We start from the raw sequence: 18128 nt of genomic DNA, 5'->3' as shown, positions 1-18128 counted from the left end.
TGAACTATTCTATCATTTTGACAGAACTGTATGAGCTCTTCACCCAAATTTTGCAATGCCACAGTAATTTCTCCTTGATGATTAGAATCTGTTACACCAGCCAATATGTGTATTCCTCAAGCTGCTAATACTGATTTAGGTAATATTCATTCAAAATGATTCTTAGGGATTCTCATACATATTCCGATGTTTTCTTATTTCTTTTCTATCCAACCAAAAGTCCTCTAAACAATGTAAATCATTGTTCATCATTTATTTATTTATTTATTATTTATACCTGCTGAGCCAGGTATTCCTGGATATGGTGCTGGGACATCTTGCCTCACAGTCCAGTACTCACCATTTGGCATCTTATGTGTTTGTTGTTTTCTAATTTGCAGATTTGGCTAGACGTGTACTTTTTCTCCAATGTCCTATTCAAATTACATAAAGCAGTGGACAAATTATCATTCCAATGTTGATATGAATTATTAGAACTTAACTTCCTTAACTGTTCTTTTAATAATCCATTCTTTCAATTAATCCAGATGCTTATGGATAATATAGAATATCATATATCCATTCTATATTGTTCAATATACAGTATCTCTTCATTTCATTACCTTTGAAATGTGACCCATTGTCACTTTGAATCTGCATTGGGATTCCATAATATAGACTTATTAAGGACAAGGCACCTGACTAGGTGTCAATACAAATACCTATAAATTTGCATCCTTTATCTTGGGGTAGGAGACCAGTATAATCTATTTGCCAGATTTGGGCTGGAACTTTTCCCCTTCTTGTCTCTCCAGTTACTACCCAAGGAAGAGTTTGTTCCTTTTCCTATTGACATATATGACATTCTTCTGTTATTTGTTTTGACAATGAATGAGTGTAATGCAATGCCAAGCAAAGGCAACTCCCCAGGTTCAAAATACCAGCATAGGTGCTCTCCATTTTATTCAGTGACAAATTAAGAAAAGAGATCAAAATATGACATCATTCAAAATACAGAATTTACTAAGTGTGATTAAATAATCTCCAAGTACTACCCCACCCCAGGACCTTACATTCATTCAATCAATTACAAAGTCCCTGTTCTAAATACTACTCCACCCCTAGGCTGTACCTTCATTTAGTCCATCACAAAGCCCCTCTTCTCAAATGGAGATTAGTTTCCAATCATAAATAAAGTACATTCATTTGTTCAATCATAGAACACAAAAAGGTCAAAAGTTCCCCACCCCTGGATCACAATTGAATCTACCCCAGAGTTACAACAAGTTTAAGCACACTGCTGCTGCCACCACTAATTCAGTCACCCCCAAGTTTTGTGACTGGTTTGCTTGGTTGTGGCTTACACTGGACTGTGTTTCACTCTCATCCTAATGTGACATACCTTTCCTGCCAACCTTCTGTGTTGTCTTGGGCTAGAAAATTTGTCTCACCCCATTCATCCTTTTGTGGGTTTTGCTACTCCAGAATTTGTTTTGAGGCATTATTTAAAGTTATTTGCAGGGGAATTTGTGAGTCCTCAGGTGAGTTCCTACCTTTTCTTTGCCATCTTGCCTCAACCCCCTAGTAAGGTCACTTACCTGATTATTTATTACAGGAGTTTCATTTTTTTATTTTTTCTTAGGGATGGAGAGGTGGGAGGAAGAGAGGGCAAATACTTATTAATTGAAAGATAATTTTTAAAAAGAAAAGATACTCAACATTATCAAACATTGAAGAAAAATAAATATTAAAGACTGAGTGAATACAATTGGATTTTGTGATAATAAAGTTACTGGTAGTATTTTAAGAATTTCGCTAGAGGTTTGAGTGACAGCTAGATGGCTCAATGGAGAGAGCACTGGGCCTGGAGCCAGGAAAACCTGAATTCAAATCCATCCTCAGACACTAGCTGTGTGATCTGGTACAAGTCACTTAACCTCTGTTTTCCTTGGAGGCAGCTTAGTGACTCCATAGATGGATCACTAAGCCTAGAGTCAATAAGACCTGAGTTTAAATCTGGCCTCAGACACATTCTAGTGGTGTGGTCCAGGGCAAGTTACTCAACTTCTGCAAACCATTCCAGTATCTTTGCCAACAAAACCCCATTGGCACCTATGCCTCATGGGGTCAGGAAGAGTTAGACACAACTAAGTGACTGAACAACAAATGGAGGTTTGAAACTTGTAGACTATTAAGGAGGATTATGTAGTGAAAATATGGAATCAGAACGTAGTTAACTTTTTGGACAAGTTTGGAATGAGAAAAATAGGAAATAAGATCACATGAAGTGTGTTCAAGTAAGAAAGATTCATACATAGTTGAATACAGAAAGAAGGAAGCCAGTGGAGATGCTTCTCCACTGATATTTAATAATTTAAAAGATGGAAAAAATTGTAAGAGTGAGATTTTTCAGAAAATGACAAGGCAGATATATGGAGAAGGGAAGAATTTATGACCAAGCAAGAGATAGAGAACATTATGAAATGCAAAATTGATAATTTCGATTGCATTAAATTAAAAAGATTTTGCACAAACAAAATCAGTGTAACCAAGATTAGAAGGAAAGCACAAAACTGAAATAGTTTTCACAGCAGACATATCTGAGAAAGGCCTCATTTCTCAAACACATAGAGAACTGAGATTTGTAAGAATAGAAGTCATTTTCCAATTGACAAATGGTTAAAGGATATGAGCTGGTAGTTTTCAGATGAAGACATTAAAGTTTTTTATAGTCACATAGAAAAATGGTCTAAAACAGTATTGATTAGAGAAATGCAAATGAAAACAGCTGTGACAAAAACAACCTCATACCTATCAGATGGACATACATGACAGAAAAGGGAAATGATAAATATGGAGGAAGATAAGGGATAATAAGGATGTTAATGCATTTTTCGTGGAGTTGTGCCCTAATCCAACCATTCTGGAGAGCAGTTTGGAACTATGCAGTCAAACTGCATACCCTTTGATCCAGCAATAACACTACCAATTTTTGTATCACAAAGAAAACATAAAAATGGAAAAAGACCTACTTGTAGACAAATATAGCTCTTTTTGTGGTGGCCAAGAATTGGAAATTGAGAGGATGCTCATCAACTGAGGAATGACTGAACAAGTTATGGTATATGGATGTAATGGAATACTATTGTGCTGCCAGATTGCCGTGGGCTGCTCAGTGTCCAGCACTTAAGCATGACCAGAGACATGAATAAGAAATGACCAGGCCATGTGGGTACTTCAAGGAAAAACAATGAACTCCATTTATCAATTCTTAGGACAAGGTTTTTATAGAGCAAAGAGACAAAGGAAGAGGACTCAAGTTTTCTTATCGTTACCTTAGTCTGTTGTATTTTGGAAGTAGCACAGAATAGATAATTTGATAAGGATTTGAAGACCTTTGATCTAGGCCTCAGGTACATCTTAATATAGCCACAGTCATAAATGGATACAATTGAGAGCAAACTTCAAGGCCAAAGCTGCAGTCCTCGAAAGACATCCCATTTAGAGCTGACCACCCAAAGATACGTGAGTGCTGAATCAAGCCTTTTTGGCTCCCTATACCAGATAAGCAGGCAGATTTTAGAAAAACCTGGAAAGACTTACAATGAAGTGATGCAAAGTGAAGTGAGCAGAACCAGGAGAACATTCTGTGATGACCAACTATGACAGACTTAGTTTTTTTCAGCAATACAATGATCCAAGATAATTCTAAAAGACTCTTTATGAAAAATGCCATCCATATCCAGAGAAAGAATTATGGAGTGCGAATACAGATCAAAGCATACTATTTTCACTTTTAAGTTTTTGGGGGGGTTTTGGGTGTTTTTTCTACTTTTGTTCTGTTTCTTTTTTCAGAGCATAACTAATGTGGAAATATTGTTTAATGTGATTGCACATGTATAATCTATATCAGATTGCTTGCTGTCTTGATGGGGTAAGGAGAGGGCAAGAGGGAGAAAAATTTGGAACTCAAAATCTTATAAAAATGAGCATTAAAAATTATTTGCATGTAATTGGAAAAATAAAATACTATTACATGTTAAAAATGACAAGGGATCTACAACTCTAATAAAGAAATCCATTTTTGTTCCTCTTTTTTTTTTCTTAAGATTAAGAATTTTGGGGCAACTAGGTAGCACAGTCAATACCAAGCCCTGGAGTCAGGAGGTCCTGATTGCAAATCTGGCCTCAGACACTTAACACTTACTAGCTGTGTGACCTTGGGCAAATCACTTAACCCCAGTTGCCCTGCCTTCCCCCATGGAAAGAAAGGAAAGGAAGGGAAGGGAAGGTGGAAGGGAAGGAAGTGTAAGTGGGAGAGAGGGGTAAGATTAAGAAGAAAAGAGAATATTTAACTTGTTTTCTATTTCAAATTACCGTATTTTGTTCGTTAATATACATGTGCATATTACTTATAAGACAGTTAAGTAGTACAGTGGATAGAATACTGGGCCTGAAGTCTGAATGACTTATCTTTCCTGAGTCCAGATCCAGCTTCAGACACTTACTGGATAGATGATCCTGGGCAAGCCACTGAACCCTTTTTGTCTCAGTTTCCTCATTGGACAAATGAGCTGGAGAAAGAAATGGTAAACCACTCCAGTATCAAGAAAACCCCTAATATGTTCACAAAGAGTTCGAGACAACTGAACAACAAAATATTATTTATGTGGGATCATAGATCTAAGGTTGGAAAATCATGTAGTCCAGTCTAACTCATTTTGTAGTTTAAAATGTCCTATGCCCTTGTAGTTTAAGATGTCCTAGCCCTTAACATCATTTATTGTTCTTAGAGTATAATTCACTAGAGAACCAAATAGTCCAGAAATACATGAATCATTTTATTATAGTGCATTGCAGGTTATGTTCAAGAACTTAAAGAAGACACTTGGGTTCAGGAGAATAGAGGAATAGTTGTGGTGAGGGTAGAAGACCTTGTGGTTGAGGACATAGCTGGGTCTCTTTCACCAGAACGAGTGACTAACACAATTAAGTCTTATGTTGGATCCTTGGGATTAGTGGTTTTTAGGTCGCAGCAAGATAAAAAGTGGTGTTTAGAAACACCACTTAACACATTCAATTTCACCTTCTCACTTGGTACTTAAAATTCTTGGCTATAATCGTGTTCACACAAAGTATGCCCATTGAAAAAATTGGAGTTTTTTTATTTTAGATGAAGAAGGTAGATTCACATTCTGTTGGTCTGGTTGATTCCTCTGATATCACAGAAGGGAGATCACTAGGTTGGAAATATGGAATAAAAGCATGGTGTTTAGAAGTTTCCAGAAAATGACAAGACAGGGTATTTATTAAGCAGGAAGAACACATATGTTTAGTGTCCAGAACAAAGAAAACCTGTCAAGAGTGAGTCTTTTGGGTCTCAGGAGGCACCATTAACTCCATATTAAAAAAAAAAATTCTGATTATAATATGCTCTGAAGTCATAATTATTCTTTTGTAAAAATGTTTTGCTCATTGAAATGTCTTTCTCTACTCCATCCTCCACCTGGAATGAATTAGAGAACTTTTAATATATCTTAGGACAAGCAATTTAAAAATATTGTCTTTAGACCCACGGGAGTCCTCAAGACCCTTTAAAAATAATTCCAATATTTAAATTTCTAATATAGTAAATATCAATAGATATAATTCACATACACTAAGGCTGCATCCTTAGTAATTTTTAAGTGTGAAACAATTCAGAGACTAAAAAGTTTGAGAACTTCGGCATTAGGACAATAGCTAAATATCTGAGTTTTGCTATATAAGCTTTTCACCTTAAAGTGCTAGTGTATTCCTCCTAATGCTCATAGTAGTGGATAAACCAGTGGCTGTTGTTATTTTGCAGCTGCAAACAGATCATGTGCTGTCTAGCCCAACAATCGAGTGAGAAAATTGACAGATTTCGAGCTCATGCTGGATCTATTTTCTTGAGTCTTTTGTACTTTGACAGCCCTCCAGTTCCCCACATTCCTTATAGAGAAGAATTAGAGAAGATATTTCCAAGGTAGGAGAAATTTTGTATATTTTCCTTAGACTTTTATTCCAACATACCCTAATTTACTGTGTTTATATAGTGAATGGATTATAAAAAAAAGAAAAGAGAAAATTTAATAATATACTGTATTTACTTCTCTTTACAGATCACAATTTTCTATTTTAAATTGGAATGCTCCTTCACAGGCATTCCCTTGCATTACTCAACTCCTTGCACTGCCAGCCTATCGATACCATGTCTTGTTAGGTTTGGCAGTCTCAGTTGGTGGCTTAACAGAGTCAACGGTAAGAAAACATTTTGTGTTTTAATTCTTTTAAAGTAATGTATATGGAGCCATGATACTCCAAGTAGGGGAAAAAGTTGCTTTGCCTGCCTTCTAGGCCTGTCCTGTGGGTCTGGAGGCTACTTTATGAAGCTCAGGTTACTTTATATGTGAATCATTGTGATTACTTCTGTTCTGTAAGGTCTTAGAGCACATTTTTTTACATATTAGAAGAAGGAAATGTATTAGAAAGAAATGCCAGATTTTTAATTGTTTAATTATTTGTGTGTATAAATGGGCAAGCAAAGTTATAAAAAAACACTTGTGCAAATATCACTAGGGAAAAGAAAACTTGTCTTTCACCACAGTGGACTTAAGGAATATCTTTGGTATGGTGATATAGTTACATGGCTGGACCACAATTTACTTATCTATAAAGTTTAGAGGTTGGAATAAATTTACCTTTTAAGGTCTCTTCCAGTTTAGAACCCTGTGAAACTTTTCTTAGTAAATTGCAGCAGTGTTGGAAGATAGACATTATAGGATAGAAAGATTGTTGTAATTATGGACCTTTTTATTGTCTTTTGTTGGTTTCTGTTCTTTTTTAAAATCTTTTAGCTTTCTGAGAATGGTTTCGCATCATTCTGTGATTGTGCATTTCCACACACAGTGAAGTATTTAGTTCTTTTCCCATGACCACAAGATTATATTGTCATCTTTGTGGTCAAATAATTCAGTTGACAGTGAAAAATCTTGTGTGACAGAGGAGCAGTATGATTGAAACTTTAATGAAATTACCTTCTTAAAGATGACAGTAAAGTATATTATATACAAACAGACTTGGGAATACCTCTGGGGTTTAAAAATTGACTTTTACAAAATATCATACATGCTCTCAGGTTTTCTTTTCCCTAGAGATATTTGCACAAGTGTTTTTTTTTTATAACTTTGCTTGCCTATTTATTGTATTGCTCTTGCTATTACAAACACAAATATTTAAACAATTTTCATTTTCACTTAAAAATCTGGTATTTCTTTCTAATACATTTCCTTCTTCTAATATATAAAAAATTATATTGTGTTTAGAATGTTTATTGATATCCTCCAAGCAGTCTTAGAATAAAATCACTTTTAATACAATTGGTTAATATAAAATACTGCTTATCTGTTTTGTTTGAAGTCTTGTTCTTTAACTTGAAATTAAAAATTTACCTTCCTAAGATCTAGAATCAAAGGACATGGTTAAGAATCCCAGTTCTTCTGCTCACTACCTTGTGAGCTTAGATAAATCCAATTTTTCTGGACTTCAGGTTGCTTTTTAAATTTTTTTGTAAAATAAAAGGGTTTGATTAAATGATATTTTAGGTTGTTTCAACTCTAAATCCTATGATGGTGAAATCTAGATTGTTTTAAAAATATTTTCTCCCATGGTATTATAAATAGTAGCTCAAATGCTAAGGTTATGAGAATAGAATTTACTTTTGAAATAGGGATGCTATTTTTTTTTTTGTTTCTATAGACAGTATACTTTTATAAAGGGAAAACATTCAAAGTTTGCTAGGTTTTGTTTTGTTTTATTTTATTTTATTTTCATTACCTGGGGCTGAGGGGAATAAATTGAATTAGAATTACTTTTAAAGCAGTTAACAGAGTTTTTTAAATTAAATAAAGAAAATACCAACATAAAAGGATTGTAAAATCAATAATAGCTATCTTTGCATAATGCTTTATGGTTTCAGAGTGCTTTTACAATCCGTCATCTTATCTGAGTGTTATAAAACCCCAGTGATGTAGGTTGGATGAAAATTATACTTATTTTAAAAGGTTAGGAAACAGTCTCTTAAAAGAGCTTGTGAATTGCCCAACATATAGCTATTACCTAATTGATCCTGGACTCAATCTTAGGTGATCTGATATTAAAGCCAATATTCTTTTTCCAGTACTACCTTACTGTAGAAATCTAGAAACTATCTTTAATCACTATTTTTCTTATATTGAAGATAGTTTGTAGAATTTTTTTCTACTTGCTCTCTCTATTTTGAAAGAAATCATTTAGGGGGGTTTTAGACTTGTGTTTAATGCACTTTATCCTTTTCCCATTTTTCTTCTTTAAGAACTTTTTCACCTATTTGTGAAAAGTGCTATTTGGTGGTAATTATACATTGTAATTTGAATGTGCTTTCATTATCGAATCATAGTTATACTTTAATAACCCAGAAATAGTCTCAATGTGTTTGCTTGGGGCCCATTTAAATTGAAGGCACAAAATCACAAGATGTTGCAATTGATAATACTTTCCTTTGCTAAACACACTACAAAAACACTGTTACCAATAAAATGATGGTACTGTGGATGATGAATTGATAATTCCTTTGTAACCTTAGTTTTTTTTAACAACTTTTATATATTTTGCCCTGCCAAAATAATTTGTCGAACAAATTGAAAAAAATTTCTTTGCTTTAGGTGCTTTACATTAGGTAGGATTATGTGTATTGTGAACATTTTACAGTAATTTTGGTAAAGTTGAAAAGTAGACACATATTTATGGTCAAACCATTCTGAAAAGTAATTTGGAATTATTCAAAGAAAGTAGTCTAAACTCTTTGACCCAGAGCTTTCTATTAGGCTTATTCTTCAAGGAAATCTGTGATTAAATTAAATGCCCCATATACATCAAAGTATTTATAACAGTGCTCTTTGTAGTAGCAAAGAACTGAAAAGTATAACCCTATTGATTGACCAAACAAGTTGTAGTTGTTGTTGTTGTTCAGTCATTTTTTAGTCATGTCCAATTCTTTGTGAGCCCATTTGTTTTTTTTTTTTGGCAAAGATACTGGAGTGGTTTGCTATTTTCTTTCTCCAACTCATTGTACAGATGAGGAACTGAGGAAAACAGGGTTAAGAGACTTGCTCAGGGTCAAATAGGTAATAAGTGCCTGAGGTTAGATTTGTACTCAGGAAGTTGAGTATTCTTGACTCTAGGCCTGGCACTCCCTAGCTCCCCAAATAAGTTGTATTATATAATGACAAATCATTGCACTGTAGAAAATAATGAATATTGAGAAACGTAGAAGACTTATATGAACGAAAGCAAAGAAAACAGAACCAAAAAAAACAATATGCATAATGACTCCAACAATGTAAATATAAAAGAACAATACCAATAACTAAAAACTTTGCAATTATATTGATCAAACTTGGTTCTGAAGATAAAGATGAGAAAATGCCCCTCTTTCTCATCATTGCAGGGATATGTGGTTGGGGGAAGGATGGGCCTATGATTGAAGAACATTTTATATATTGTTAGAGTTATGTGATATATTGGTTTATTTTGCTAAAATAGTTTTTTTTCCCATTTCCTCTCTCTCCCCCCTTGTTAACGTTGGATATCTCCCTTGAAGAACATATTTTGAAAATGAAAGTGATACAGAAACAAAAATATCAGTAAAAAACATTCCTGATTACTTGAAACTGAAAAGCTACACAGACAAAATTCATATACCTTGGATAAGAAAGGAAGCTTTCAAATGAGGGAACAATTCCTCATTTTAAATTTCTCTGATAAAGGTTTGGTATCCCAATTAAATAGTTAGTTGATTTAAATAATACCAAAAGCCTTTCCTTCACAGATAAGTGATCGAAGGATATTAAGAAAGCTTTGAAAAGAAAGTTATAAGAAAGAATACTCCAAATCACACTAATTATAAGAGAAATGCAAATCAAAACAACTCTGAAGTTTGACTTCATATCTTGAAAATTGACAAAAGTGACAAAAGATGGGATTAGTCAATGCTCAAGGGATTGTAGGAAGATAGACACAATAGGCTATGAATCTGACTTTTTGGATCTGTGAATCTGTTTGATTTTTTGTATTGTATTGGTATACAGAATGGATGTGCTATTTAATTGGGAGATGATAGTGATGATGATGATGATGATGATAGTTAACGTTTAAAACATTTTGCATTTTATGAGTAGTGAATTTTCCATTGTCAAATACAAACTGGATGTCCACTTGTTAGGGTATTGTAGATGAGTTTAGGTATAAATGAATAATGAAGAAATGAAACAACAACAAATGAAGACTACCATATTAGAGAATTTTGATTGGGACTATTTTAAAACTAGACCAAAGATAACTATTTGGTCCTTCTGGCCCAGAGATTTTTTTGAGACTTACTTTATTTCAAAGCTTTGTAGTACATTTTAATACAGTAATTATGCTATCTTAAAGGTGGGGCTAATATAGTGAAATGTTTTTTAAAGACTTGTAGCTTAATGGATCCATTCTTTTTTTCAGATATGGTCTATAAATTGGTAAATTTTGGGTTTTTTTTTAAAGTCCAAATCTATGATCTCATTGGTGTGGGGAATTCCCAATGGGGAATTTGTGATACCTATCAGTAGCTCTTCTGAGCAGTGGGAGGTGAAATGAACCACTGTGTCTCAGAGATAAGACTGAAGCCCAGGTATTTTAGAACCTAAGTCCAGCTCTCTAGCTACACTGGCTTTCCAAAGATGACAAAACTGAAATAGCCATTGTGAGATGACTAGTATTCTCTTAGTGGAAATATAAGTTGGTCCAACCACTCTGAAAAATAATTTGGAATTATTATATTTATAATTTTTATAAATGATAAATATCACTACATATTATCATAAGTTATTATAAATGAATAATTTATCATTACAAATGCCTAAATTATTTGTATTTTTTTATCCAGAGTTACCCATCTTGTCCATATTACCTGAAAAGGGCAAAGAAAGAAAGGTCTCACAGAATTGAAAGTAGTTGTTATAACAAATACTGGAAACAAAGTGTTGACTGAGAAATAGCTGAAGAATCTAGTATATGAATATAATAGAATATTATTTCATCATATGAAGAATTAATAGAAACTTGGAAAGATTTGTGTGAGATCATACAGAGAAAACAAAACAGAATTAAAACAACAAACTACATAATGGCTATAGTTATATATAAGAAATAAGATTCAGGTGGTGTGGTTCATTAGATTCTAACATTAACTATGCATTATAAGGATTAAGTTGAACTTCTCTACAGTATATCCTTGCCTCAGTGATGGTTATTAAGAATGTACATGCGGGGTTAATTCTCTTCTTATATCTTTATCTGCCAGAGATAGATTCTTTTCCCCAGGTGTCTTTATCAGAATGTTTTTCTGTGTTACAGGTCAGGTACTCAACACAGAGTCTTTTTGAGTACATGAAGAAAATTCAAAATGATATTCAAGCCATGGACAGCTTTAGTGAAACTTTGATTCAGGTATTTGAGGACAACCTCCTGAATGACAGGTAATTTAGACATCTTAAAAAAATAATGAGAATAGTGAAGAAGTAGTAGTAGTACTACTAGTAGTAATAGTACTAGTAGTAGTACTACTAGTAATAATAGTACTAATAGTAGTAGTAGTAGTAGTACGTTCCATTTGTATAGCACTTCATTTTAGTGTTCCTGTTTCCTTACCCATAAAATGATAAAATTGTACCGTGATCTGTGTGTTGTATTCCAGCTGCAAAATTCTTTAACACATTTCTCACCTTATTTGATCCTCCCCAAAATCTAATGTGGAACAGAGGTATGACTAATTAACTAGGACAAAATAAAATAATCAAATTATTGCCATAAGCCTTATAAAACTTAATTCATAAATAATTAAATTTATGGATAAAAATTAATTTAATATATCTTCATTTTGCTTCAGTCACTTATGTGGTTTGGCATTGAGTTCTTAAGAAAATTATTCATCTTGAAACTACACCTTTATTAAATGTACCATTTACAAATAATTCGTGTTTTCCAAATCTTGTCACAATAATATGTTTTTCAGTGAGGTTGAAAGCAGATGAATATGGTGTGGAGATGTTGATACCTTAGGACTTACCCCCTAGGAATGCCATAAAACTACATTGGATAGAACAATGATTAAAAAAATGAATTAGCAATAAACTCCTTTTGTCAGTTCAAAGCTGTACCAAAAAAACACCAAAATTTAAAAAACAAACAAAGAAAAAATGGTCAGAATACTAAGGAAGTGTGGAGTGGAGATAAGCTAGGTTTAGTAGAAGTTTAAATACAAAATTACCCAGTTCCACCACAGGATTATTGCAGTGATAGATGATCTGGAAGCCTCACTTCTAACCCATGCAGGAGAAAGAGGCCAGCATCCACATCCTCTGCAGGAGAAAAGACCAAACCCAACTTTTCAAAGGCAACCCAGAGGCTGCAAGTCTGCGACATGTGACAGGACCAGACCAGGATCCAGGCAGTCTACATTCAACCCATGAGACATATCTGCCCATGTGTAATCAAATATCTAGGCATCTGCCACCCAAATCAACATCCTAGTAGCCTGGGCTTTAACTTACATTTGAAAGAAGGGCCAGACAATTCCCACAGAAATTGAAGCCTAGTCTTAGATAAAAAAATTCAGGATCAACTACCCATACCAATCACAAGTATGGCAACAGAATTTGACCTAACAAAAGATTCCCAGTGCAGAAACTGAGGTTAGAGCTATGAGTAAACAGAGAGAAAAACACAAAATAAAATGAAGAAAAACTTTAGACCACGTGGACTTCAAGTGATAAACTTTGCAAAACAGAGTAAATCGATCATTCCAGGTAGTGTCCGAGAAGAATGTCCTGGCAACAAGGAGTAGAAGATTGCTTTGAAGAAATGAATCAGAAAATAGAAAATAGAATGTCTGCAGAGGGAAAATTGGTCAGTAGAAAAATAGAATAGTCAATGATAAACTTTTCCCAAAGATTGAACTCTTTGAAAATTAGAATGGGATAGACAGAATACGACATCATAAACATGATAAATTAGGACACAATAAAAAATTGGGGAATTATATACTATATATAGGGCATCCATATGTGGTGATAGTGGTAGGGTATGTGTGCACATGTATATAACAACCTGGGAAACAGGTCAAGGAGATATAACCTAATATTCATTAGGTTATATCATGAAAATCATGACCAAAAATTAATAAGCTTGCATACCATTTTTCAAGAACTTATAAATGAAAACTGATCAGATCTCTTAAAACAAGAGAACATTGTATAAATAGGAAGAATTCACTGGTACTTTCTAAAAGGAAACTTCCATTGAAAGCTCCCAGCAATATCATAACCAAAAAACTGAAACTTCCAGGTTAAAGAAAAAAATATAGTTCAAGTAGCCAAAAAGAAAGATTTCAAGTACAAAGGAGTCAGTCAAGATCATATAAGACTTGGCAGCTTCCAGTTTAAAGGAGAGGAAAACTTCAAATATGATATCCCAGAAGGCCAAAGATAAAGGCTTACAACCAAGAAAAGCTCTTACAAAATTAAGTATAATCCTACAGCGGAAAAATTAGACCTGAAAAAGATGAAATAGAATATTTCTAATCAGGGGTGGCTTGGTGGCACAGTGAGTAAAATCGCCAGCCCCGGAGTCAGGAGGACCCGAGTTCGGTTCTGGCCTCAGACACTTAACACCCACACAAAAATAACTAGCTGTGTAACTTTTGACAAGTTACTTAACCCCAATTGCCCTCTAAAAGGCAAAAAAAAGTAAAAGTAAAATTAAATAATATTTAATAATTAAATAATATTTCTAATCACTTTTGGTGAATGCCAGAACTAGGTAGATACTTTGAAATAGAAACTAGTTAAGCAAGAAACATAGAAAGGTACACAAAATTTGATCAATGAAATGGGGAGGAAACAAGTATCCTCTCAGACCCTTAAAATTCTTCAGAAATTTAAATAAGAAAGGTAGAGGACAGGGGCAGCTAGGTGGTACAGTGAATAGAGCACCACCCCTGGAGTCAGGAGGACCTGAGTTCAGATCTGGCCTCAGACACTTAACACTTACTAGCTATATGACCTTGGGCAAGTCATTTAACCCCAATTGCCCCTCCAAAAAGCTCAAAAAAAAAAGGCAGAGGACCTAGGAGTTATGTTCTTGTTTCTAATGGTCCTAGGAATAGTGCAGACGCTTGTCACTTTACATAAGTGAACCATTCTGCAATTCTCTATTTAAAGCTATTTTTATGCAATATGAATTTGCCCAGGGAAGTGGGGAAGAGAGGGAAGAAAGTAGGAAAGGGCCTCACACCTGTGGAGAAAGGGTGCCTCTACCAAGTTCAAGGACATATGGGGGAGCCAGAGACAGAGAAGTGAGAGTAGGAAGGGTAACTTGCAGGGGTCCATGGGCCAACCATTTGGGGACCTGGCTGGAACCAAGAGGAAGAACACAGGGAACAGACATGTGGGTACCAGACACAGAGAAAGACAAGAAAGGACAGTTGACATGCAAGGGCGGGGAACACGTATACAGCACTCAAGTATTGACAGATGGAAGACAGACAAACAGGACTGGCCACAGTGGTGGGTTGGCAAAGCAGGGCAAAGCTCTCGGTGCCGGAGGTCTCAAGCCACACACCTTATCTGACTGTGGTGGCAGTGGCATTCTCTTCATGTCCATTCTGCTTTCACTTGAAAGGTTTTTTTAAGGGTATTTTAAGGGTTTTTTTGTTTGTTTTTTTGGTGCCCTGAGTTGAGGGGCAGGAAAGGAGGAGAGAAAAAGATAGCACCATGCTATACAATAAAGTTGACATAGGGTGTTTTTTTGGGGGGGAATGTGAATTTTTCTCAGAATTCTTTACATAAAATTGTATTTGTGTGATATGAATTTATGTAAAGAGAGAATTGTCTGTAATTCTAAGAGTTAGGAAACAATGCAGGGGGAAAAGGAGGAATCCTATTGTCTCACACAAAATAGTGTATGCATGAGATGAAGAGTATAAAAATATGAATGGGTAGGAGGACTAGATATGCCATGAGCCTTATTTCCATATGAACCAGAAAAAAGGAAGGTGGAACACTTATGAATTAATATACACCAATGCACACAGTGTACACACACAAACATGTACAAAGAACAATGTGTAGAAATACATTAAACTTAGGGGGCAGCTAGGTGGCACAATGAGTAAAGCACCGGCCCCGGAGTCAGGAGGAACCGAGTTCGGTTCCGGCGCCAGACACTTAACACCCACACACACACACAAAACTAGCCGTATAATCTTGGGCAAGTTACTTAACCCCAATTGCCCTACAAAAAGGCAAAAAAAAAAAATACATTAAACTTAATGGATAAATAGGGAGGGGTAGGGAAAAGGAAGACAAGGTTTTGGCAGCATAGGTAAATAGGTGAATAGTTATTCATCAAATGTGCTCCCAGGTGTGAGGAGTCATTTTAAAGGGAATGTCAAAAGGTAAGAAAGAACATATAATAGAAAACTATAATCAAGGCCAAGGCAAAGGGAAGAGGAAAAGGGCAAAGGGATGGAAACAGATTATGACATTTATAGATAATAAATGTTGGGCAAACAATTTTCTTACCACTTCATAAAAGGAAGGGGGAGGGGACAAAGAGAGGAAAAAGTAGAAGATGACAGGATGGAGATGAGTATATAATTATAGCAGTCATATCCATGAATGTAAATGGGATAAATTAACCCATAAAACAAGATAGGACAGCATAATGGATTAGTTAAAAGAATCCAGAAATTTTTTCGTAAGAAACACAGCTGAAGCATAAGGATTCACATAGAATTAAAATGAGAGGTTTAAAGCAGAATCTATTACTCTTCAAGTGAACTTAAAAAAAAAACAAAAGTCACAATTATGATTTCAGATATAACTGTAGCAAAGGCATACATGTTAAAAATAAATGAATTAAGGAACTACTTTTTGCTTAATGGCATAATGAATATTGAAATAATAAAAATCGATACTTAATATAAATGCATGAACAGTGTTATCATTTAAATACTTTTAAATCTTTTTTAATTTTACTTTTAATTTATGGAATAAAGCAAGCATGTATATAACATATCACAATAAAAAAGGCAATTACACATGAAACTGCAGATCTGCTATGCATAAGTTGCTATTCTTTTCAAATGCGCAGCAAAATTATTATCTAAATTTCTTTTTTTCTCTCCCCCACCCTAGAGGTGACTACTATTATATGTAATTATATTATATTAATTATATATTACATTATATATGATATATAATATGTTATATATAATTATTTTATAAATCTTTTTATCAGTTCTTTTTCTGGATGCAGATAGCATCTTCATACGTCCTTTATAGTTAATTTGGGTAATAGACAAAATAACTTGTTTGCTGAAAGTCATTCTTAAAACAATATTACTGTTACTATATACAATATTCTCTTAGTTCTCATTTCATTATTCATTATTTTATGTAAGTCTTTCCATGTTTTTTCTAAAATCATTGAGCTCATTGTTTCTTATAGCATAGCAGTATTCAATCAGATTCCTATGCACAATTTATTCAACCATTGATGGGCATCCCTGCAATTTCCAGTTCCTTGCCACCATAAAGAGAGCTGCTATAAACATTTTAGAAAATATAAGGGGTTTTTCCCACCTTTGGAAATACACTAAGTAGAGGTACTGCTGAGTCAAAGTGTATAGCTAGTTTAATAATTCTTTGGGGGGTGGCTAGGTGGCACAGTGAGCCCTTGAGTCAGGAGGACCTGAGTTCAAATCTGGCCTCAGACACTTAGCACAAAAAAAACTAGCCGTGTGACCTTGGGCAAGTCACTTAACCCCAGTTGCCCTCCAAAAAGAAAAAAAAACCTTCTTTGGGCATAATTCCAAATTGCTCTCCAGAATGGTTGGATCATTTTACAATTTCACAGCAACCAGTGCCCCAATTTTTCCAAATCCTTTCCAACATTTGTCACTTTCCCCTTCCATCATTTTAGCCAATCTGGTAGGAGTAAAATCATATCTCTAGGTTGTTTTAATCTGCATTTCTGTAATCAACATTGATTTAGAGCATTTTTATAGGACTATAAATTATTTTGATTTCATTGGAAGACAGCCTGTTCATTTCCTTTGACCATTTATCATTTGGGGAATGACTCATAATTTTATAGATTTGACAAAGTTCTAATTGCTATTAGTGAAATTCCCTCCATATTACTTTTACTCACTATTTTCCTTCTCAGCCTCTCTTTTTGCCCTATCCCTGTTACTTTATCTTTTCCCCTTACCCTCTTATTCCTTATTTTACCCATCCCTCTAAAATTCCCCCCCTTGTCTTCTCCCCCACCCTCCTTAACTTATTATATACAGTCTTTTAAAAGTCCCTTCCCTACCCTAAAAAAAAATGGATATTCAAATGAACTGAAAGAGTTTCAGGTATTTGCAACAACAACAACAACAATAACAAAAAGACCGGCATTTAAATGCTTGAATTTAATCTTTCAAGGAGAAATAGACAGTAAAGATATGGTACTAAACATCCCTTTCAGACTTACTCAAATCTAACAAAAATGTAACTAAGAAAAAAGTTAAGGATCTAAATAGAACTTTAGAAAAATTAGACATGTTACTTCTTTCACAGTTACTGCATTAAACGAGAAAGGACTTCATAGGTTTCTAAGCTATGTATGATATCTTGATCTAGAAAATACAGGAGACCCAGACCCAATTGGGAAATCTAAGGAAAACAATGTTATTTTTCCAGCTCAAGTTAGCATAGGGAGACAGACTGAGAAATTATGAATATTGGAGATGGGGACTAGACACATTGTTAAAAAGAAAAATGTTAATTCAGACCAAAGTGGAAATATTTAGGGTACTTTACTGGAGATTCTCACCTAAGTTGACACTTTTCCGACAGCATTCCTGTGATGTATTAGCTTGTTAAATCTGTCTAAAAATGGAAAACAAATTTGTCCTGATTTTATCTGTATTTTATTTGTTCTGTTTTATTTTAAAGCTTTCACCTGGCTTATTGTAATAACTACCTCCTTTTTTTTAGATA

At 34.4% G+C, this 18128-nt stretch overlaps 1 protein-coding gene across 8 annotated transcripts in view; it reads left to right on the top strand.

Annotated features, from left to right (window-relative positions):
* Positions 1 to 18128, top strand: part of TBCD (tubulin folding cofactor D) — a 572945-nt gene that overhangs the window by 501532 nt on the left and 53285 nt on the right. For all 8 annotated transcript variants that reach the window (XM_069076616.1, XM_069076621.1, XM_069076618.1 and 5 more), the window contains 3 exons: positions 5828 to 5986; positions 6123 to 6261; positions 11434 to 11555. In XM_069076616.1, coding sequence (XP_068932717.1) covers positions 5828 to 5986; positions 6123 to 6261; positions 11434 to 11555 — 420 coding nt within the window. The remainder of the gene's footprint in view (positions 1 to 5827; positions 5987 to 6122; positions 6262 to 11433; positions 11556 to 18128) is intronic.

This window comes from Petaurus breviceps, unplaced genomic scaffold, assembly GCF_028583685.1.
Source record: "Petaurus breviceps papuanus isolate PSGF00001 unplaced genomic scaffold, PetGlider_PUasm1.0 90925, whole genome shotgun sequence".
NCBI lineage: Eukaryota > Metazoa > Chordata > Mammalia > Diprotodontia > Petauridae > Petaurus > Petaurus breviceps.
The sequence above is the reverse complement of the archived record's forward strand: the minus strand, read 5'-3'. Positions and strand labels throughout refer to the sequence as shown.